We start from the raw sequence: 25,016 nt of genomic DNA, 5'->3' as shown, positions 1-25,016 counted from the left end.
CCCTTTAAAAACCCAAACCTAGAATCCTATTAAACCTGTGAAATGTTATAAAGCTGCAATCCTTTTGCCTATAACACGATACCATCCACCTACAATATCATGGTCACTACAAAATTATGACAAGTAGATGGTATCGTGTTATATGCAAAAAGATTGCAGCTGTATAAAGTCAGAAAAAATTATCCAAGGTCAATACAAAGATTTGGCAAAATTGTTTTTTTTTTAATCCCAAGGACTGTACAAAAGGACAAGGGGAGACCGTTTGTGTACAGACTCAATATAGCAAGGGTTATTTTCTTTACAGAGAAAGCGAACTGCTTACAACTAAGCTGTTAACACATCTGACACAGATAATAAAAAATAATTCAACTAAAAAAAAAAAAAAAAAAAAAAAAAAACTAGACGTTTTTCTTACAAATAATGGTGTCCAGTTATAATTACAAAAAAAAATCATTCATTCAGGAAATTAATTCTACGACCTCTGTGGGGTCAGGAAGAAATTTATTTTTCTCTGGCCACAGCTGCTCAAAGGTTTTTGTTATGCCTTCCTCTGGATCAAAAGTTCTAGACTCTGTGGGAGCTTGAACTTAATAGACATGTAAGTTATTCAACAAATTTGTAGATCTCGCAGGGGCAAAAAACAAACAAATAGTGGTGTCTATTAGTCAGGAGCAGATGGATTCAATGTAGGACCATTTTTTCCAAATTCCATCCATTTTTTCCAAATTCCATCCATTCCATAACCAAGCAAGAACTGAGCATGCCAAGCAGCAAAAATCTCTTAATGGTTGCAAAGTTCCTCTATCATGATATGAATTTCTCCCAGGGATAATGAACTGTTTCAATATATCAATTGCTTGGTATATCTACTACCCAATGATTATCGCAAGAGATGCTAAAACTGGATGCTAGTTGGGTGTAAAGTAGTGATCGACTGATATAGTTTTTTTAATGCCGATACCAATATTTTGGTCAACGCATATCGGTATCGTACATTAAAATTTTTTTCTTGTGGCTTGTGTTTTTTCTGGGTGTCTAAAAGACCCCAAACCTTTCCCCTGCACTTAAAAGCATTAAAAACGCCAAGTTTGGCTGTTTTGAATGCTGTAATTTTTTTTAATTTGGCGCTGAGTACCCGGAAGTGATCTCATGACATTACTTCTGGGTTTTTACACGGACACCCTATCAGAGCCGAATGCGGCTTTGATCGGGGTCTTCTCTTCGGCGGCCGTGCAGGCTGGTTGCCCGGGTCTCCCAGTGGGATGGGAGACCTGGGCGAGCCGCGGAAGGCGGTGGGGGTACGACGACAACGTCCCTTCCGCTCCTTGTAATGACAGTCGAGCGGCTTCTCAGCCCTCTCCTCCATTTCATGTAGAGTGCGCAGCGGAATGTAAAAGAACCACCTGTGCTTTAAATCAACGTTTCCCAGCGTCCCAGCGCTCCGGAAGCACTGACCTTCAACCCGCCCACTGGCCCTTGCGTTCCAGCGGCTGGAACCAATGTCGCTACGCCCCCCTGAAGTCCCGCCTACAGTAACGACGTCACTTGGCTGGCCGGGAACATCATGCAGGGACTGCCGCGAGACGCGGCTCCCTGCCCGGACTGCCTACCAGCCCATAACCCGTGGCTCCCGGGCACTAGGGCTAGAAATTGCGGTGATGCACTGCTCCCCTGAGCTGGAAGGACCAGAGGCTCAGGAACACTCCCCTCCAGTACAGCCGGGGGGGTGCTGATATGGTCAATAAAATGCAGAAGCCTAGAGATAAGCCTACCCTTTCTCCACCTGGAGAGAACGCAGCTTCCCTAACTGGTTCCCTGCAGGGCTTCCACTATGGCGGAGGAAACACAATTTTAAAGGGATTTTAAAGGCTGCAGTGTTTTTAAAGGCTGCAGTGTTTCCTGGGAAAATTTGGTGGAGCTGAGCTCTCTCCAGCTGCTGCCCTGAAAGGCGATTTGGGAAATAAGGGTGCAGAAGCTGCTCCAAAGAGGGAGGGGTTAGTACTTTAGTTGGCCTTGAACTGTCGATTCAAAACAATTAGGCTTTCCATCTTTGGCTAATAAGGTATTGGACTAACAAAGTGTCTGGTTAACTGTTATTGAGGTAAAGCTTAGCTGACATTTGAAGTTATTTAAAAGAAGTCGGCATACAACGCTGATTACCTGTAGCCTTGGAAAATAAAAAAAAGTAATTAGCGGGCTGTAAAGCCAGTGAGGTTAGGAAAAGAGTAAAAGTTCATTCTGTGGTGACATTTTCTAGCTGATGAAAGGTTACACTCATAACAGGATTTCATTACATGGCTAGGATAATGCAACACATATATCAACAGCTATAAACTTGGTTTTTGAAATGTTTAAAAAGACAAAGTAGCTTCTTTTTTTTCCCCCTAGAGAATAACATAGCATTTTATATGGGAGAGGGATTATGCACACCTGTACAAATTTAAAGCTGGACAGACACGTTACAATCTAAGTGAACAATGTTCTTCTGATTTAACAGCTACTGTATGTAGTTTGAGAACTTACCAGAATGGAGAGAAATGTAATGGGTGGTTTGTGGGCAGGAAAATATGCAGTTAAAGTGTACGACAGGGCAAAAAAACATACAGTGGGGAAAATAATTATTTGAACCCCTGCAGATTTGGTAAGTTTGCCCACTTACAAGGAAATCAAGGGTCTATAATTTTTATCATAGGTGTTTTTAATGATAGAGATAGGATATCAACCAAAATACAGTAAAAGCACATGATGCAAATGTTATAAATTGAGTATAGGGAGAGGTATAAGCAGTAGAAAGAGAGAAGTGCTTATGCCGCTGTACAGAACACTGGTGAGACCTCACTTGGAGTATTGTGCGCAGTACTGGAGGCCATATCTCCAGAAGGATATAGATACTCTAGAGAGAGTTCAGAGAAGAGCTACTAAACTAGTACATGGATTACAGGAAAAAACTTACCAGGAAAGGTTAAAGGACCTTAACATGTATAGCTTGGAAGAAAGAAGAGACAGAGGGGATATGATAGAAACCTTTAAATACATAAAGGGAATCAACTCGGTAAAGGAGGAGAGCATATTTAAAAGAAGAAATACTACCACAAGAGGACACCGTTTTAAACTAGAGGGGCAAAGGTTTAAAAGTAATATGAGGAAGTATTACTTTACTGAGAGAGTAGTGGATGCATGGAATAACCTTCCTACAGAAGTGGTAGCTGCAAATACAGTGAAGGAGTTTAAACATGCATGGGATAGGCATAAGGCTATCCTTCATATAAGATAGGGCCAAGGACTATTCATAGGATTCAGATATATTGGGCAGACTAGATGGGCCAAATGGTTCTTATCTGCCGACACATTCTATGTTTCTATGTTTCTATGTTTCAGTGAGTAAAATAAGTATTTGAGCCTTACCAAAACATGAAAAAAAACAAAACAGTAATTGGAGAAACCCTTGTTGACAAGCACAGAGCTAAGATATTTCTTGTAGTTGGTTGCCAGGTTTGCACACTTCTCAGGAGGGATGTTCGTCCACTCTTCTTTACAGATCTTCTCCAAATCCTTAAGGTTTCTTGGCTGTCGCTTGGCATTTAAGTTTTAGCTCCCTCCATAAATTTTCTATAGGATTAAGGTCTGGAGACTGGATAAGCCACTCCATAAACCTTATTGTGCTGCTTCTTGAGCCACTCCTTTGATGCCTTGGTGGTAGGTTTTGGGTCATCGTCATGCTGGAAGACCTATCCATGACACATCTTCAGTGTTCTGGCTGAGAAGGTTCTCATCCAAGATTTTACAATACACGGCCCTATCTACTGGCCCCTCAATACGGCAAAGTTAGCCTGTACCTTTAGCAGAGAAACAGCCCCAAAGCATGTTTCCACCTCCTTGCTTGACTGTAGACATGTGTCTTTTATATGAGTTGTTAGGAGCACCTCCCTAAACGGACAGGACTAATCTGTGTACCACATGAGCACATACTGTAGCCAGTCTGTGGGAGCCAGAAATATTGTAGGTTGTTAGGGGATCAAATACTTCTTTAACTCTCTGAACTGTAAATCAATTTATAACATTTGTATCATGTTGTTTTTCTCGATTTTTCGTTGATATTCTGTCTCTATCAATAACAATACACCTATGATAAAACTTATAGACCCTTCATTTCTTTGTAAGGGGGCAAACTTACAAAATCTGCAGGTGATCAAATAATTATTTGTACTGTATGCAGTACATCTCTGTAATACGCACATTTCCCCATGTTTTATCTCTTTAACCACTTGCCTACAGTGCACTTTCACCCCCTTCCTGCCCAGACCGATTTTCAGCTTTCAGCGCTCTCACACTTTGACTGAGAATTACTCAGTCATGCAACACTGTACCCATACAAAAAAAAGACTGAAAATATCGTGAAAAAACGCATTTTTCTTTGTTTCTGTCATAAAATTTTGCAAATTAGTCATTTTTCTTCACAAATTTTGGCCAAAATTTACACTGCTACTTATCTTTGGTAAAAAAAAAACCAAATAAGTGTATATTATTTGGTCTTTGTGAAAGTTATAGAGTCCACAAGTTATGGTGCTATTCATTGAAAATTGATCACACTTGATCACACCTGATGTACTGAAGGCCTATCTCATTTCTTGAGACACTAAAAGGTCAGGAAAGTACAAATACCCCCCAAATGACCCCTTTTTGGAAAGTAGACATTCCAAGGTATTTAATAAGGGGCATGATGAGTTTTTTGAAGTTGTCATTTTTTCCCACAATGCTTTGCAAAATGAAGATTTATTTTTTTTTATTTTTTTTTTTTTACAAATTGCCGTATTAACAGGTTATTTCTCTCACACAGCACATGTATACTTGCAACTACACCCCAAAACACATTCTACTACTCCGCCTGAGTATGGCGATACCACATGTGTGAGACTTTTTCACAGCCTGGCCACATACAGAGTCCTAACATCCGAGTAGCAGCGTCCGGCATTCTAGGAGCACAAATTACACATATAATTTCCTGACAACCTATCGCACTTTTGAAGGCCCTGGAGCACCAGGACAATGGAAACCCCCATAAAATGACCCCATTTTGGAAAGCAAACAGCCCAATGTATAATTTTTGAGGCATAATGAGTCTTTTGAATATGTCATTTTTTTCCACAAGTTTTTGGAAAATGTGGAAAGAAAATGAAAACACATTTTTTTTACACAAAGCTGTCCATTTATGCAATATTTCTAACACATCGCATGTACATAGCAAAACTTGCACCCCAAAATACATTCTGCTATTCCTCCTGAGTATGGCGATACCACATTTGTAACACTTTTTCACAGCCTGGCCACATACATAGGCCTCACATCCAAGTAGCGCTTTACACAAAGTTGTCCATTTATCCACTTTAAGACTGGGCCTATTTTTGACACTTGGTGTTTACAAGCTAAAATCATTTTTTTTGCTAGAAAACTACTTTGAACCCCCAAACATTATATATTTTTTTTTAGCAGAGACCCTAGAGAATAAAATGGAGATCGTTGCAATATTTTTTATCACACCATATTTGCGCAGCAGTCTTCCAAATGCGATTTTTTTGAAAAAAATTCACTTTTTTGAACTAAAAAATAAGAAAACAGTAAATTTAGCCCAATTTTTTTCCATAATGTGAAAGATAATGTTACGCCGAGTAATTAGATACCCAACATGTCATGCTTCAAAATTGCGCATGCTCACAGAATGGCGCCAAACATTGGTACTTAAAAATCCCCATAGGCAACATTTTAAAAATTTCTGCAGGTTACTAGCTTAGAGTTACAGAGGAGGTCTAGGGCTCAAATTATTGCACTCGCTCTAACGATCGCGGCGATACCTCACATGTATGGTTTGAACACCGTTTACATATGTGGGCGGGACTTGCGTATGCGTTTGCTTCTGCGCGCGAGCTAACGGGGACAGGGCGCTTTAATTTTTTTTTTTTTCCTATTTATTTTATTTATTATTTTTTTATTTTTACACAGTTTAAAAAAAAAAAAATGTTTTGATCATTTTTATTCCTATTACAAGGAATGTAAACATCCCTTGTAATAGAAATAGGCATGACAGGTCCTCTTTATTGTGAGATCTGGGGTCAAAAAGACCTCACACCTCACAACTACACTAAAAAAGAAAAAAAAAAAAAAAAATTGTTGAAAGAGGAAAAAAAAAAAAGCAAAAAAAAAAAGCGGCCCTTTAAACCGGTTGCTAGGCAACGTCTTTTGACGTAGCTCCGGTCCTCCAAGACCATAGAGTTGAGTGAGGGCCATCTTGCCCTCACTCGACTTCCTGTCTCTGAGGATCCGGGACCGGATAGTTTTCCCCGCTGCCACTGGGACCACCCTTATCTGAAAGCCGACCGCCCGCCATTTCAAAAAATACCAGGGTTATGGGGGTTATCTGCTGCCATAACCCCAGTATTTAGCTTTTAATGGCCGACGCATATAGTCGTTAGGCGGTCAGTAAGTGATTGCATGTATATGGCAAACAGGTGACGATGACTGACGGGGTGACAGGTGACGATGTCTGATGGGGTGACAGGTGACGATGACTGATGGGGTGACAGGTGACGATGATTGATGAGGTGACAGGTGATGATGATTGATGAGGTGACAGGTGACGATGATTGATGGGGTGACAGGTGACGATGATTGATGAGGTGACAGGTGATGATGATTGATGGGGTGACAGATGACGATGATTGATGGGGTGACAGATGACAGTCACTGACGGGGTGACATGTGACGATGATTGATGGGGTGACAAGTGACGATCACTGATGGGGTGTCAAGTGACGATGACTGATGGGGTGACAGGTGACGATGACTGATGGGGTGACAGGTGACGATGACTGATGGGGTGACAGGTGACGGTGATTGATGGGGTGACAGGTGACGGGCGATGGTCACTGATGGGTGAGGGGTGACGGGCGATGGTGCACGGCGGTAATGGCAGTCTCTGGTGACCGGTGAACTTTAGGCTATGTTCACATGTGAGCGTAGCGATCACAGGCAGAATCACTGCGATTCTGCCCGTGATCCAGAAATCATTGCAAATTGCGGGGCGCCTGTGCGTTGCCCGTGATTTGCAATAGCACCCCAAACGCTGTGCGATGTTGCCGCCATTTCCGCCTGCCGAATCGCGGTAACATCGCGCAAACAACGCATGACGCTCCAAAGAAACTCTTGTACCTTTTTTGGGCGTCATGCGATGTTTGCGCGATGTTACCGCGATTCGGCAGGCGGAAATGGCGGCAACATCGCACAGCGTTTGGGGTGCTATTGCAAATCAGGGGCAACGCACAGGCGTCCCGCGATTTGCAATGATTTCCGGATCGCGGGCAGAATCGCAGTGATTCTGCCCGCGATCGCTGCGCTCACATGTGAACGTTATGGGTGTCAATTTCTGGGCACTGATGAGGTGACTGTTGGGTGACAGGTGACATTGGGGGGGGGGCTGAGGACTGTGTGGGGACCTTTATTAGTGTGATTTTTACTTTGGGACATGTGTACAGAGCAGTAACTCACTATTTCTAGCTCTTCTCCCCTCATACTGGAAACTGTATGAAGAGAGAAGAGCTAGTAACACTGAGTTACTGCTCTTTGTTTACATTTTGTGATCGGCTGTGAATGGATTCACAGCCGATCACATAGTAAACAGTCACTGTCAGTGACTGTTTACTACCGCCGGTGACAGCTGTGTTCCTACGGAACACAGTGCCACCGACACGACCGCGCTGCGCGCTCCCGATCGCGCATGCGCGGTCATCTGGTGGGCGCCTTCATTGTGATCGGCTGTGTCATTGGAACACAGCCGATCACGTGGGAAACAGCCACGCCCATTGGCTGTTTCCCCCCTGCCGGTGACGGGGGGTGTCCCGGGGACACCCCGACACCGGCAGTGCAGGGCGGCGCGCACGCGATCGCGCGCCTGCCCTGCTTAAAGTGCCGCCGTCATATGACGGCGGCCCAGGATAATGGTCGCTCCGCTCCGCCGTCATATGACGGCGGGCGGGCGGCAAGCGGTTAAAGACCCTGCAAGTACAGAAAAACATCTGTTAATCTACAAGAAATGCACTCAGCTCCTAAGTCCTGTTGTGGGCTAACAACACAAAGCATTTTTGAGGACTAAGTGGTGTCAGCCCAGTTTTCTTTAGCTAAACCACTCAGATCCACCTGCTTTCTCATCTGTACAGCATAGAGGCCAATTGTCCTGATGTTCAAAGGTAAGAACTAAGGCTGGCCATACATTTCCAATTTTCTTGTACAATTTTTCTTTAGATTTATTAAAACCATACAATATGAGGTCAAACCTAAAATACTTTCAGTTTGTATGCAATCAGGCAGACCCTATGCACTACATAGTTGAAGGTAAATCTAAAGGAAATTAGATTAAAAATCTGTATAACGTATGGCCAGCTTAAGAGGGCTAATAACTCTTTGTAACACAAAGTCTATATTTCTAACTATATCAATAGGTAATTTTTTGCACTTATCAAAGTGATATAACAGAATACCTTCAGTGGTATATTAAACAGACCAAACATAAGAAAAAAATGTAAATTTTTTAGGTTTTTACATACACCTTAACCACTTGCTGACCAGCCGCTTCCTATACACGGCAGCGGGTTCCCGCAAATCGCCGTACCTGTATGGTATCCTGGGGGCATGCACGCGCCCACTCACTAGCGGGGAAGCCGATGCACTGGGCTGGCAGCCGTGATTGCCGCGGGGCACTTTGCGATCGTTCGCAAAAAGAAAAAGAAAAATGACAAATCTATCCCCTAGTTTGTAGACGCAATAACTTTTGCGCCAACCAATCAAAATATGCTTATTTTTTTATTTATTTTTTTTTTTACCAAAAATATGTAGCAGAATACAAATTGGCCTAAAATGATGAAAAAGTTTGATTTTTAAACTTTTTTTTTGGGAATGTTATATAGCAGAAAGTGAAAAATATTGTTTTTTTTTTTTTCAGAATTGTCGCTCTTTTTTTGTTTATAGCTCAAAAAATAAAAATAACACAGGTGATCAAATGCCACCAAAAAAAGCTCTACTTGTGGGAAAAAAAATGACAAATTTTATTGAGGTACAGTGTCACACCAGTGCAATTGTCCGTTAACATATTGCAGTGCTGAATCGCAAAAAATGGCCTGGTCATTAAGGGGGAAAATCTTCCGGTCCAGAAGTGGTTAATACAATCACATAGGGAACAATCAGAGACCATGTGGTTGGTGTTTTAAATTCCCTGCGTTTTCTCTATAGCTGAACCCTGGTAGTATTATTCATCTACTACCCAGTAAGCAGGAGGTAAAATAATGTGTCACTTGTAAAATTTTAGTCAGCTTTAGAGGATAAACCACACAATGTATTTCAATCGTTAAAGGTGAATGCCAGGCAAAAATACTAAATACACAACTAAAACACAAATATGGTTATTTGTTATTGCATTTATTCCTTCAGACGTTTCTATATTTAGGAAATTGTCCTTTAAATGTTCCCAGCCTCCTAGCAAAATACCTTCAGCCCCGCTCCAAACTTCTTCAATGCGTGGCCCTGCCCAGCGTTGCATAGCCTTTGCAGAAAAAGGTCATGGCGACATCCAGCTACTACAGCGCACGCGTGTCACTCATCTTATTTTAATGGCTGGTGCATACTCCTGGCGACCGACAGCCATATAAAGGACTACAGACCAGCCATAGAAATAAATAAGTCAAATAGGGTGTATGCGCATTAGGAGTTGGGTGAAGCAAGGACTGCAAAAAGTTCTTGGAGCTCCAAAAATTCCAATGGAAAGACAACTTCCTTGCAAGTCAGATCCTGCATTCCATTAAACAATGCTCTGTGCTTTGTGACCTTTAAGCAGGGTACACACTAGTAGAAAATCTGCCGAAAAATTCCCGCACGATGTGAAATCGTCCGATTTTCGCCTAGTTTTCAGCAGCCGATGCCGACATTTTCAACGAAAAAAAACGGAGGGACAAACACCAAAATTTTTTTCGTCCGTCCCCAGACGACCGATTTTCGTTTAATGTGTATGCAGTACGTCCGTGAAAAATCGGATACGAAAGATCGCGCATGATCTGAGTGAGTCTAGGATGGAAAAGGACTTGGGGGTACTGGTAGACAACAGGCTTGGCAGTGGCATGCAATGCCAAGCCGCCGCAAGCAAAGCCAACAGAATACTGGGTTGTATAAAAAAGGGGATTCACTCCAGAAATAAAGAGATTATTCTCCCGCTCTACAAGACTCTGGTCCGGCCACATCTGGAGTATGCTGTCCAGTTCTGGGCACCGGTCCTCAGGAAGGATGTGCTGGAACTGGAGAAAGTCCAGAGAAGGGCAACAAAAATAATTAGGGGAATGGAGGACATCAGCTATGAGGAAAGACTACAAGCACTGAACCTTTTCTCTCTGGAGAAGAGACGATTGAGGGGGGATATGATATCAATGTACAGATACTGTACTGGCGACCCGAGCATAAGGAACAAACTATTCAGAGAAAGGAGATACAATAAGACACGTGACCACTCACTAAAACTTGAGGAAAGGCGGTTTAACCTTAAAGTGCGTAAGGGGTTCTTCACTGTAAGAGCGGTAAGGATGTGGAATTCTCTTCCACAAGCAGTCGTATCAGCAGGGAGCATTGATAGTTTCAAAAAACTATTAGATGGACACCTTAAAGACAACAACATACAGGGGTATACAATGTACGGTTAAAAGCAAACACACACACACATCATAGGTTGAACTGGATGGACTGATGTCTTTTTTCAACCTCACTAACTATGTAACTATCTGAAGTTGCTGACAACCCGGAAGTCTAGGAACAAATGTGCCAAAAAAAAGAAAAATCGGACGAGAAATTTTGTGAACATTTATGCACTGTCGACTAAAAACGGTAATGAACACTGAGAAGACAGAAAAAAAACAGAGGATATTTTGTCAGATTTTCGTCAAGTGTGTACGGCCCTTTAGAGAGGCTCAAGCACATCTATGGGGGCTTTCAGGAAATTAGCAACTACATAGGGAAGTTCGAAGGGCTTCCAAAGTGCTCTGTAGGACCAGAGTACAAGTGTTATTTTCCACAACCTTATAATCCTCACACTTAAATACCAATGTTATTTTATGCTTTCCAAAATAATTTTTTTTTTTTGGTAATCACAGGTAACATACAATACAGGATTACAGGGACTACCAACATACATAATTGCAGGTAAAAACGCAGAAAAATCAAGCATTTTAAATGCTCTCCTGTAAAGTGTTCTCTTTCCATAAATGATTTTGAATACTCCTCAGAAGAGTCAATTTCATAGCACAGCCCCCTTGCTCCTTGCACATCATAGTCCTCTCCTCTACTGAGAGTGTCAGCATCCTGCCTCGCCTGGCCTAGCTCCTCTGCTTAATCACTCACCTACATAACCTTTTACAGGAGGAGGAGCGAAGGGGAATACTAAAAAGGGTCTCTTGAGTGACAGTTCTAAGTCTTTAGTGTTTTTAAGAGAACCTTACCTTGGATGACATTAAGCACTTCATTTGAAGATCTCTTCCCCATTATAATAAGAAAAAGAGGAAACTGATCCGTCTTCTGTGTTCGAATTGTCTGAGCTACTACACTTCCAAAATGCCGGGTACATTGCGTAAGAAACCTGCAAGGAAGAAAACAAAATAAATAAAATAAATTATCTTGCAGCTGAAGGAAAATCTTGTCAAAACTAAGAATTACGGTATACCTAAAGTCAATTTTTTTTTTGTTCTGGGTAGAACAGAGAATAATTAAACTCGTGTGAGTATTTTCAGTGTCCCATTGTGGATATTTCTTTTTCTACGCTTTCCTGTAGACACAACAGGAAGTCTTCCCTAAGTTGTCAACAAAACAGATATCACCACTGGAAGATTCCATCCAACTCCTGTTTTGGTGACCAATGTAAATCAGAATTTCATACCATAGTTTTGTCCTGAAGTCAATGCTAAAAAAAATTATAACAGCCTGACAGAGGTTTTAATTGCTTCGCTATCTAAAAGAAGAAAAAAAAAAAAAAGGTTTGGGCTTTAACCACTTAAGCCCCAGCCCTATTTCGGACACTTTTTGTTCACAAGTTAAAACCAGTATTTTTTCCTAGAAAACTACTTAGAACCCCCAAACATTATATATATACAGTGGGTACGGAAAGTATTCAGACCCCCTTAAATTTTTCACTCTTTGTTATATTGCAGGCATTTGCTAAAATCATTTAAGTTCATTCTTCTTCCTCATGAATGTACACAAAGCACCCCATACTGACAGAAAAACACAGAATTGTTGACATTGTTGCAGATTTATTAAAAAAGAAAAACTGAAATATCACATGGTCCTAAGTATTCAGACCCTTTGCTGTGACACTCATATTTAACTCAGGTGCTTTCCATTTCTTCTGATCATCCTTGAGATGGTTCTACACCTTCATTTGAGTCCAGCTGTGTTTGATTATACTGATTGGACTTGATTAGGAAAGCCACACACCTGTCTATATAAGACCTTCCAGATCACAATGCATGTCAGAGCAAATGAGAATCATGAGGTCAAAGGAACTGCCTGAAGAGCTCAGAGACAGAATTGTGGCAAGGCACAGATCTGGCCAAGGTTACAAAAAGATTTCTGCTGCACTTAAGGTTCCTAAGAGCACAGTGGCCTCCATAATCCTCAAATGGAAGACGTTTGGGACGACCAGAACCCTTCAAAGAGCTGGCCGTCCGGCCAAACTGAGCTATCGGGGGAGAAGAGCCTTGGTGAGAGAGGTAAAGAAGAACCCAAAGATCACTGTGGCTGAGCTCCAGAGATGCAGTCAGGAGATGGGAGAAAGTTGTAAAAGGCAACCATCACTGCAGCCCTCCACCAGTCGGGGCTTTATGGCAGAGTGGCCCGACGGAAGCCTCTCCTCAGTGTAAGACACATGAAAGCCCGCATGGAGTTTGCTAAAAAACACCTGAAGGACTCCAAGATGGTGAGAAATAAGATTCTCTGGTCTGATGAGACCAAAATAGAACTTTTTGGCCTTAATTCTAGGCGGTATGTGTGGAGAAAACCAGGCACTGCTCATCACCTGTCCAATACAGTCCCAACAGTGAAGCATGGTGGTGGCAGCATCATGCTGTGGGGGTGTTTTTCAGCTGCAGGGACAGGACGACTGGTTGCAATCGAGGGAAAGATGAATGCGGCCAAGTACAGGGATATCCTGGACAAAAACCTTCTTCAGAGTGCCCTGGACCTCAGACTGGGCCGAAGGTTTACCTTCCAACAAGACAATGACCCTAAGCACACAGCTAAAATAACAAAGGAGTGGCTTCACAACAACTCCGTGACTGTTCTTGAATGGCCCAGCCAGAGCCCTGACTTAAACCCAATTGAGCATCTCTGGAGAGAACTAAAAATGGCTGTCCACCAACGTTTACCATCCAACCTGACAGAACTGGAGAGGATCTGCAAGGAGGAATGGCAGAGGATCCCCAAATCCAGGTGTGAAAGACTTGTTGCATCTTTCCCAAAAAGACTCCTGGCTGTATTAGATCAAAAGGGGGCTTCTACTAAATACTGAGCAAAGGGTCTGAATACTTAGGACCATGTGATATTTCAGTTTTTCTTTTTTTAATAAATCTGCAACAATGTCAACAATTCTGTGTTTTTCTGTCAGTATGGGGTGCTATGTGTACATTCATGAGGAAGAATGAACTTAAATGATTTTAGCAAATGGCTGCAATATAACAAAGAGTGAAAAATTTAAGGGGGTCTGAATACTTTCCGTACCCACTGTATTTTTTAGCAAAGACTCTGGAGAATAAAATGTCGGTCATTGCAATATTTTTTGTCACGCGGTATTTGCGCAGCGGTCTTTAAAACGCCATTTTTTTGGAAAAATTTTGAAAAATCACAATTCACTGCATTTAAAAAATACTAAACAGTAAAGTTAGCCCACTTTTTTTGTATATTGTGAAAGATGATGTCACGCCCGGTAAATAGATACCCAACATGTTACGGTTTAAAATTGTGCCCCCCCCCGTGGGATGGCGACAAACTACGTTCAATAGAGATCTCAATAGGCGACGCTTTAAATTTATTTAACGGTTACCAGTTTAGAGTTAGAGTATAGCTCTTTTTTTTTAATTATTGCCCACGCTCTGGCGATCGCGGCGATACCTCACATTCGTGGTTTGAACAGCGATTTCATTTGCGGCTCGACTTCTGTATACGTTTTTTTTTGTGCCCGAGCTAACGGTGACGGCTAAATTTTTTTTTTTTTATTCCTATTTATTTTATTTTTTTAACTTTATTACAGGTTTTTATAAAAAAAAATCTGATCACTTTTATTGCTGTCACAAGCAATGTAAACATCCCTTGTGACACCAATATGTAGTGACAGGTACTCTTTATGGAGGGATCGAGGGTCTAAAAGACCCTAGACCCCTCCACTACACTTCCATGTATGCAAAACGCTGAAAACAGCGTTTTTGCATACAGCCGTTTTTTAAATTTGCCGCGTTTTGTAGCACAGTAACCCGGAAGTGACGTCATGGACGCCGCCTCCGTGTTACGGCATCGGAGACCCGATCTAAGCCGTTTCCGGCATTGATCGGGACTCCATCCAGCCGGCGGACGTGCCGGCTGGGTGCTCAGGGCTCCCGGTGGGATGGGAGCCCCGAGCAAAGTCACGGAAGGCGGCGGGAGGGGGGGGGGGGACGTCCCCTCCCGCTCACCTGGGTAACGATCGAGCAGCTCCCGAGCCGCATTGGTCGTTACCGATGGAAAGCCGACCGTTGGCTGTTAACCACGGTACCGGGATGGTGCCTCTAGCTATACCCCCGCAGAGTCTGCCGACGTAAATATACGTCGATATGCGGTAAGTGGTTAACCACTTTACCCCCAGCCCTATTTCGGACACTTTTTGTTCACAAGTTAAAACCAGTATTTTTTCCTAGAAAACTACTTAGAACCCCCAAACATTATATATATTTTTTTAGCAAAGACTCTGGAGAATAAAATGTCGGTCATTGCAAAATTTTTTGTCACGCGGTATTTGCGCAGCGGTCTTTAAAACGCCATTTTTTTGGAAAAAATTTGAAAAATCACATTTCACTAATTTAAAAAAATACTAAACAGTAAAGTTAGCCCATTTTTTTTGTATATTGTGAAAGAACATGTCACGCCGAGTAAATAGATACCAAACATGTTACGGTTTAAAATTGCGCCCCCCCGTGGGATGGCGACAAACTACGGTCAATAGAGATCTCAATCTGCGACGCTTTAAATTTATTTAACGGTTACCAGTTTTGAGTTAGAGTGTAGCTCTTTTTTTTAAATTATTGCCCACGCTCTGGCGATCGCGGCGATACCTCACATGTGTGGTTTGAACAGCGATTTCATTTGCGGCTCGACTTGCGTATACGTTTTTTTTTGTGCGCGAGCTAACGGTGACGGGGGCGGCTAAATTTTTTTTTTTTTTCCTATTTATTTTTTCTTTTTTTTTAACTTTATTACAGGTTTTTAAAAAAAAAAAAAAATCTGATCACTTTTATTGCTGTCACAAGCAATGTAAACATCCCTTGTGACAGCAATATGTGTGACAGGTACACTTTATGGAGGGATCGAGGGTCTAAAAGACCCTAGACCCCTCCACTACACTTCCCTGTATGCAAAACGCCAAAAACGGCATTTTTGCATACAGCCGTTTTTTAAATCTGCCGCCTTTTGCGGCACGGTAACCCGGATGTGACATCATGGACGCCGCCTCCGGGTTACGTCATCGGAGACCCGATCGATGCCGTTTCCGGCATTCATCGGGACTCCATCCAGCCGGCGGACGTGCCGGCTGGGTGCTCGGGGCTCCCGGTGGGACGGGAGCCCCGAGCAAAGCCGCGGAAGGCGGCGGGAGGGGGGGGGGAACGTCCCCTCCCGCCCCCCCGGGTAACGATCGAGCGGCTCCCGAGCCGCATCGATCGTTACCGACGGAAAGCCGACCGCCGGCTTCAAACAACGGTACCGGGATGATGCCTCTAGCTAGAGGCATCATCCCGGTATAACCACTCAAAGTCAGCCGACGTAGATCTACGTGGCTGGTCGTTAAGTGGTTAAACAGTGATTCCAGACAAGTGAAATCAAAAAGTGAACTGATTAGGTTACCTAGGAAAAACATTGATTTTGATCAGAAAGGCCACAGACATTACTAACATCAGACTTATGCACAGTCCATAACAGCTGGATTTCACAAAGCTATTGAGATGTTGGGTGGGTTACTTCCTTTATCTAAGTTTACTTCCTTGGTCTCTATCTATATCACCCACCATCTTTAAAGTTCAAACACAAGTTTTAATCTAACTGGTATCTGTGAGAAACTCTTGGCCCTGAGGCGTTTATAAAAATTAGGACTCGTCTACAATGAGTAAGCTCAAAAAGTTCCCAGGTGACCAGATTGCTGAACAAAGGGAAGAGGGGGAGCCTTGTGCACCACAGCAATACCTGCCCACCCTAGGACCCAATAACAATGTGAAAGAAAAATCAGAGATGGGCACAAATGTAGCAGAAATCTGATCATGCACATGCATGATGAAATTTGCATAAGGTCAAGTAAGCTAAACTCATGTCAAACCCGGTAAACCTACTTTGTTAGTGTGTCTCAAACAACATCAGTTGACTATTCTGCAGGAGATGTGGCTTACTGGACATGTTAGAAAACCTCATCTAATCGCTATGGTTTCCCTGCAGGCAATTTGTTGCTGGAGCCATCATTGCGCATCCTCCTCTCTATAGAATTACATTTCTAGCTCAGCCGAAGATAAATCTGTAATTAAATTTTGCCCAAGGCCAGACAGATCATACTTCTGTGTCCAAATGCCCTGCTAAGTCTAAGAACATAAACTGAGTGGATCTGAATTCAAAAATCGTACATCAGTGAATATCACAGCTGTATATCTGTATGCGAGATTATCCAAGGCACTGCTGCTCTTACTAATATGTGATATTTGGTGGTGACACTACTTTACTGTTCAAGGTTCTCATTGCTGAAGAGAAAGTTGTACTCAAGGACCTGCAGTGCAAAAATCCCTTGCTCCTGCTTAATTCATTTTGTGGATCTGTGCTTTCCAAACCTTTCCTGCTACTTCATGTTCCCTCACCAGTCATCAGATTATAAATTGTTAAGGGAGGCACTCTAATTTTAAAAATGATGGCCTCCTTCAATATGGCTGCCTCCAAAACAGAGAAACCTAGTAATGGTCAAAAGATAAGTTGCTAGGACTTTACAGGAAATAATGGCACCTTTACCTTCTGATTGCCATTTTTGGACACATCTTCAACAGCTTACATTCTCTTTAGAGCTAATCAATTGTATAACTTTTTTTTTTTAATTGGTATTAAAAAAATCAAAATAGCATAATGAAATACAATAGTATTTAAGAGTAAAAAATGAAGAGTTTATGGACTGTAATGCCCTAAGAACTGCTAATAGGCTGGGCCAAAGAATTAGCAGAAAAACAGACATAAAACTACTAAAAATCTTTTAAACATATGTAACCATTATTACAAATTAGGAAACAATATGGAAAATGTGTGGAATATGCAAACGTATTTTCTTGACAATACTATAAAATCGTTTTCTTGCGTTTTACCTATACAAAAATTAAAACCAGGCTTTTTAACAAAAAGATCCAAATACTTCCATATTTGCATATAAAAGTCGTGCATTAGTATTCTTACCACGATCTGGAATAAATGAAAAAACTGATAAAGCTTTTCACTTCCATTATAGGACTGTGTGAAATTAGCATTTCTTTCAAGAGAAAAGGGTAGCCTTATGATATGTTTTCAGAAGTGAAGGTAAAAGTAAATGTCATAATAATAATGAATTATGAAAGACCAAATGCAAATATGGAATGCTTTAATAAGATCCAATTTAATAAAGTCTGTAAAAATAATAGAGTTTTAATAACATGGGTCAGAAAAGGCAAAACAGTGGAAATTTCTGAGAACTCGCCACTGAATGAAGTCTATTAATACTTAATTATTTTCATGAAACATAATTTAAATTGAGTGTTTTTTTAATGTCAGGGAATAAAAATGTAGAAGAAAGTGAAGTGGGCGATATGATTAATTAATGATAAATAGAACAATGCGGTCTTACTGCTCTATTAACCAAAGATGTTGAACTGAATTATTTGGAAAATTACAATGTAAACAAATAAACTGTTTTTAAAATAATTAATATCCTTGACATGAGTACATGCTACAGCACAATAAAGATGTATTTAAGGCATACTAAAAGGGACATGAATCTAATAATAAATTGTGTCTAAACATAAACTGCTTAACAATGTAGATGTAGCCCCTAATCTGAATGACATTTAAGTTGCTAAAGCACTGTGTATCATACACAATTGGCAGTTTGTTTTAAACAAAACACAACATCCACCTTTTTTTCCTGCCTACATTCATGCAGTCCAGCATAAGCTGCATGGTATTTCTAAGGGCAAGTTTCCGGATACTGACAAGCAAGCCTATGTAAAGTGGTTTAAATCGGCAACTTCTGCAAGTACCTGAAAATGAACCTTCAATGAAGGATCACCAGGTATTCCAATGAAAGCTGCAGATTTTAAATGATGGAATCATTGAAATTACTTTATCATTTGAAATTACATTAACATTTAAAATGTTTTTTTTTTTTAGTGATTAGGTCTATATATACATACTTTTAGTTTATAAGAAATTATAAAGGGAGTCTATAGTGTATTCTCAAATGTTAAGTCATAATGTAACACTTATCTAAAAGTAATTTTTCATGACACTTTCACTTGTTTGCTGCTAAGCTTTAAAGCTTTTGTTTGTTATTTTATATTTGAATTATTGTCCTTTATAAACGGTTTTGTAAATATGGTAATCTCTATTTAAGAAAAAATGTATTGGCATTCCTGTTAAAAGGCAAACTATAATACTTGTGATTCATTTAATTTTTTGAGTGTTTTTTTTTATTTACTAGATGTATCAAATAAATATTTAATACGTTTTAAGGATTCCCAGAGCACTATGAGTTCGATAAAGAGAGTACCGCTGTGCAGCTAGTTTAAGGGACAGTTTTTTTTAATGAAACTTTGGACTGAGCCAAGGGATGAGTCACTACAGATTAGTCCTAGAAATTCCGATGTGAAAAAAAATATGGATGATCGCACTTCCTTAAAATCAAATTAATAATTCATTAATTTACAACGACAATACACAACATACAAGTGAGGGATATAGCATATACTAATGCATTTTACATGATCTACCATGCTTAATCATAGCTATGATTAAGCGTCGTAGGTGGAGTGAAACCTGTTAGCTGCATGCTATATCCCTCACTTGTATGTTGCAGATTGTCATCGTGATTTATGGATTAATAAAGGTGATTTTATGGAAGTGCATATGTAATAATGACATAGGCTATCCCATGTACTGTTTTCTAACAGCTCCAGTTTCTTCCCGCAAGTCTAATTGACTTCCTCCAGATTTGGTCCTCTGTATGACTGTCATAAGAAAATGAATCTTTAGGCTGATGGGTATATGTATACTTAGGTCAAAGTGAATCTTGCTTTAACCACTTACCGCAAAGTGACGTAGGGGTACGTCGGCTAACTTTGCGGGGTTATACCGGGAAGATGCCCCTAGCTAGAGGCACCATCCCAGTACTGTGGTTTAGAGCCGACGGTCGGCTTTCCGTCGGTAACCACCGATGCGGCTCGGGAGCCGCTCGATCGTTACCCAGGTGAGCGGGAGGGGATGCCCCCCCTCCCGCCGCCTTCCGTGACTTTGCGCGGGCCTCCCGTCCCACCGGGAGACCCGAGCACCCAGCCGGCGCATCCGCCGGCTGGATGTAGTCCCGATCTAAGCTGGAAGCGGCTTTGATCGGGTATCCGATGACGTAACCCCGAGGCGGCGTCCATGACGTCACTTCCGGGTTACTCTGCTGCAAAAGGCGGCAGATTTAAAAAACGACTGTATTCAAAAATGCCGTTTGCTGCGTTCTGAATACATGGAAGTGCAGTGGAGGGCTATAGGGCCTTTTAGACCCTCGATCCCTTCCATCACTGCATATTGGTGTCACAAGGGATGTTTACATTGCCTGTGACAGCAATAAAAGTGATCAGATTTTTTTAAAAAAAAAACCTGTAATAAAGTTAAATAAATAAATAGGAAAAAAAAAAATTTTAGCCGACCCCGTCACCGTTAGATCGCGCGCAAAAGAAAACATACAGAAGTCGAGCCGCGAATTAAATTGCTGTTCAAACCACACGTGAGGTATTGCCGCGATCGCCAGAGCTTGAGCAATAATTAAAAGAAAAAGAGCTACACTCTTTAACACTAAACTGGTAACCGTTGAAAAATCTTAAAGCGTCGCCTATTGAGATTTCTATTGACCGTAGTTTGTCGCCATTCCAGGGGTGAGCGCAATTTTAAACCGTAACATGTTGGGTATCTATTTACTCGGCGTGACATCATCTTTCACAATATACAAAAAAATGGACTAACTTTACTGTTTAGTATTTTTTAAATGCAGTGAAATGGGATTTTTCGTAATTTTTCCCAAAAAATTGCATTTTAAAGACCGCTGTGCAAATACTGCGTGACAAAAAATATTGCAATGACCGCCATTTTATTCTCCAGTCTTTGCTAAAAATATATATATATATATATATATATATATATAATGTTTGGGGGTTCTAAGTAGTTTTCTAGGAAAAAATACTGATTTTAACTTGTAAACAAAAAGTGTCCGAAATAGGCCTGGGGCTTAAGTGGTTAATTAAACAATCTACAATTAAAGCCTGATGCAGGACAACTGCAGTGGTTGAAAACAAAAACAGCTCTCACTGCAATACTCGCCTTCCTCTCTAGTGCTGTCCCCTGCAGTAATTGCTTTACACCAATCAGGTGTCCTCAGTCTTCTGGGCTGAACGCCACCCAAAATATGTCAGGAGTAGGAAACCACAGGCACCCTGCATTGCTTTGTGTTTGTCCAAAGTAAATGACCCTTACAGAATGGAAGACTTTATCTCTACTGACAGGGGCTCTCTTTAAAAAAAAAAAAAAAAAAAAAAATGGTACAATTGGAATGAATTTTCCTATACTCGAAAATACAAAAACTTATTGCAGACAATTTAACATTTTCTGTCTATGGACGGGCAATGCCCTCGCCCGGGTTAGGAGGCGATAAAGTAACCTACATGCTTAAGTTCATCCTCCTTTCCTTTAACCCCTTTTTCTCAGTACGGCCTAAAATGTGGTTTATACTCCCCTCTGTATCCATCCTTTTTCCAGATTTGCTTGTTTTTTTCTTACCCTATATGTTTCTTTATGTACCCCCAGTTTCTATTTACTCATTGAATGGCACATACCTGCAAATACTACTCATCTGGACGAATTATGGTATTTCTATGTGATCACACTAGCTTTGATATATTCTGGATGTAACTAGATATAAAGAATGTATTTGAGTGTCATACTCCTACTTTGCTCAGTGTATTGATTTGACTCCAATATCTTACCGTATGTCCTTTAAAAACAAAATAAAGAATTTAAAGTATGTCAGGAGAGTTTGAGCTTAAAGTTGGGCTGTAAAGTATACCTTTTTCTGTATAAGCAGCTTTTTCATATTCTGCTTTTTATGAAAAACTATCAAATTCTTATTTCTACCAGATTCTATATACATTCATTGACAAATCTGTCACATAAATTATAATGCACATCTATCAATCACCAGAGCTTACCAGTTTACAAAAGATTTTCTAGCAACCACTCAGGTCCCTCAAAGTGAAAAAATATATACATTACTGGTAAAACACAGGCTGCTTATAGCAGAGCCCCTTAGATATTAGGCTGTAGCGAAGAGCTTTGACTTTTCTCACATCCAAGATTGCCCTTCCCATTGCTAACCCACGCAGCCTGACGTTTGACTGTCGTAGACCAGAGTCTCAAATGGTTTTAGGGTTAGAAACTGGAAGGGGTATGGCTATTTCCCAACCTGAAAAAAGTGAAAGCACTGTATACAAGCCCTAACCTAGAATTTACAGTCTTCCCCTGGGTATATAGCATCTGATTTGAAGAAAAACAACTTTTTGTTGCCAGTAATGTTTAAATACTTTGGGAGGCATTACAGGCTTACATTAAAGGGCAGTTCATTACAAATAGGGCCTTGGGCTTGTGTTGATGGGAACATGCCTTCAGGTTCATTCTGCTTGCAATTGAGATCAGTTTAGGATGCTTTTTAGAACATTCTGAGCAGATTTTTCTGACCTGCATTTGCTTTGCTTTCCATTTCCTTGTGTGTGAAGGAAGCAGTTCTGACCGGTCATACAGTAAATGTTGCAAGATAAATCCATTTACACAGATTAGCCATAACTGACCACTGACAGACTAAAGACCAGTACACCCGGTCTAAATGTCGGGGGACCACAACCGGCAAAAAAAAAAAAAAAACGTCCAACATTCGGCCCTTGTGTATGTCGGTCTGGCCGGTTTCTGTCGGACGTACATGCTGGAAAACCAGTAGCCGGCTGTCTCCCACTCAGTGCTCTCAATCAACAGAAGAGAGCCCTGATCAGAGTGTTCTGGTGGGTGGGCATCCCCCTGTCAGAACAGAACAGCAGGGGAGATCGCTGAACTAACCTCACATGGCTAGTACCGTGTCTCCGACCGGAGCTTTATGTTTTTTTTCTGAAACCCAAGGGGTTGCACAAAAAAACTTTTAGTGTGTGTACCCGGCTTTAGTGAATTCCATTACCAATCTTGTCAAAATGGCATCTGAAGGGTGGTAGGATATCTTAGGCAACAAGTAAACAGGTTGTCCCCGATGATGTGTTGAAAGCAGAAAAAACAGGATTTTTGACTTACCGTAAAATCTATTTCTTTGATTCACTGACAGACATAGCTCCTGATGTTCTTAACCATTGGGTATACTGCCCCCTACAGGAGTAGGACACGAGGCAGAAAAAAAGTCTAACTACGCCCATGGGTGGTCCCAGGGGGTATACTCCCTCTCTCTCCTATAGGTACTCAGTTTTGTTACAAGCAGTGTCAGAAGACTTACAACTCCACAGAGGGGTGGGTGCTGTGTCCGTCAATGAACATCAGAGAAATGGATTTTACGGCAAGTCAAAAATACAATTTTCTCTTTTGTTCATTGACACACACAGCTCTTGATTTTCTTAACCATTGGGACGTCCCAAAGCAGTGTTAAACATGAGGGGTGGGAACAGCGAAAAATAAATTCCCAAGGCTAACTATAGCCAAACAGGTAAACAGCAGCTCAACCAAAACAACTAGAGCTCACCTAAAAAAACAAAAACAAACAAATCCTCAAAGAGGACGAAGTCCTCTAAACAGCAGCCTGCAAAAGGTTGCGGCAAAGGAAGCATCTGCAGATGCCAACACATCCACTTTATAGAACTTTGGGAAAGTGTGCACCGGCGACCAGGTGGCCACCTTGCAAACCTGCGTTACTGATGCCTGATGACCGTAGGTCCAGGAGGCACTGAGCGCCCAAGTAGTGCGCCTTGACAGGAAAGGGAGAAACCTGATCCATCTGGAAATGGTCGCAGAGGAAGCGGACAACCCTTTCCTGAGGCCCATCTGTAAGCACAAATAGTGTGTCTGATTTCCTAAAAGACTCCGTGGTACACCCTAATTGCACGGACCACATCCAAGGCATGCAAAGCAATTTCCTTTGGATGTTTTGGCCTGGGACACAGGTAAGGCAACACAATGTCTTCATTCAAATGAAAATCAGAGACAACCTTTGGAAGGAACGACGGACAGGGACAAAGAACCACCTTATCTCTGTGAACCACCAAGTAAGGTGAATGACAGGATAATGCCGCCAATTCCGACACCCTGTGGGCAAAGGTGATAGCCACCAAGAAAGCGTATGCAGGTGAATGTCCCGAAGATTCTCAAAAGGAAGCTTCTGGAGGACTGAGAGCACTTGAGTTTTCCAAGGAGGCAACTGAGACCGCACTGGAAGGGCCAAGTGCCTAACTCCCTGAAGAAAGGTACGCACCAGTGAGTATTTGACCAAAACCCATTGAAAGAAGACCGTGAAGGCAGACGCCTGACCCTTGATAGTACTTAGGCCAATTCCCCCCCCCCCACTGAAGGAAGGCCAAGATCCAAACCACAGAGAAAAAGCAAAGATGAACACCAACAGACTCACACTACGCAAAGTACGACTTCCACATACTATGGTAGATCTTCCTAGAAGTAGATTTCCTAGCTTTTAACAGCGTTGTAATCACCGACTCAGACAATCCTCTATACATCAGCACCTGGCGTTTAACAGCCAAGCCGTCAAAGCCAGCGACTGTAAAGCAGGATGGAAGATTGGCCCTTGTGATAGCAGATCCTCCCTGAGAGGAAGCTTCCAAGGAGGGTCTGTGACCAGCCACACTAGATAGGTGTACCAAGCCCGGCGAGGCTAGTCCGGAGCCACTAAGATGACTGGAATCCCTTCTGCCTCTATCCTGCGTAAAAGACTTGGCAGAAGCTGGAGAGGAGGGAAGATGTAAATCAGATGATACTGATCCCAACAGGGCCACCAACGCATCTTTGGCAACTGCCAGAGGATCCCGTGACTGAGCCACAAACCTTTCTGTTGATCCAAGACGCCAACAGATCCACCCCGGGGATGCCCCACCGGAGACACAACTGATGAAACACCTCTGGATGAAGGAACCACTCCCCTTGGTCCAAAGCCTGCCGACTGAGGTAATCCGCTTGCCAGTTTTCCACCCCAGGAATATGTACAGTGGGGAGGGCTGGAACGAATTGTTCTGCCCACCTTAGAATGCCGGCAACCTCCAGAGCTACCAGGACACTTCTCCTGCCCCTCCTGATGATTGACATAAGCCATGGCAGTGGCATTGTCTGACTGATTGCACACTGGACATCTCTCAAGACGATCTTGTCCAATGGTCCAGTCTGATCGCTCGGAGTTCAAAGACATTGATCGG

General features: G+C 41.8%; 1 protein-coding gene across 2 annotated transcripts in view; it reads right to left on the bottom strand.

The window, feature by feature from the left end:
* The window catches only part of FAF1 (Fas associated factor 1), a 515,086-nt gene that overhangs the window by 109,680 nt on the left and 380,390 nt on the right, over positions 1-25,016 (bottom strand). For both annotated transcript variants that reach the window (XM_082265737.1, XM_082265738.1), the window contains exon 14: positions 11,523-11,659. In XM_082265737.1, coding sequence (XP_082121863.1) covers positions 11,523-11,659 — 137 coding nt within the window. The remainder of the gene's footprint in view (positions 1-11,522; positions 11,660-25,016) is intronic.

Source organism: Pelophylax lessonae (genome assembly GCF_965119305.1).
Source record: "Pelophylax lessonae genome assembly, chromosome: 8".
NCBI classification, from domain to species: Eukaryota; Metazoa; Chordata; class Amphibia; order Anura; family Ranidae; genus Pelophylax; species Pelophylax lessonae.
Note: the sequence above shows the minus strand (reverse complement) of the source record. Positions and strands in the feature narration are given on the sequence as shown.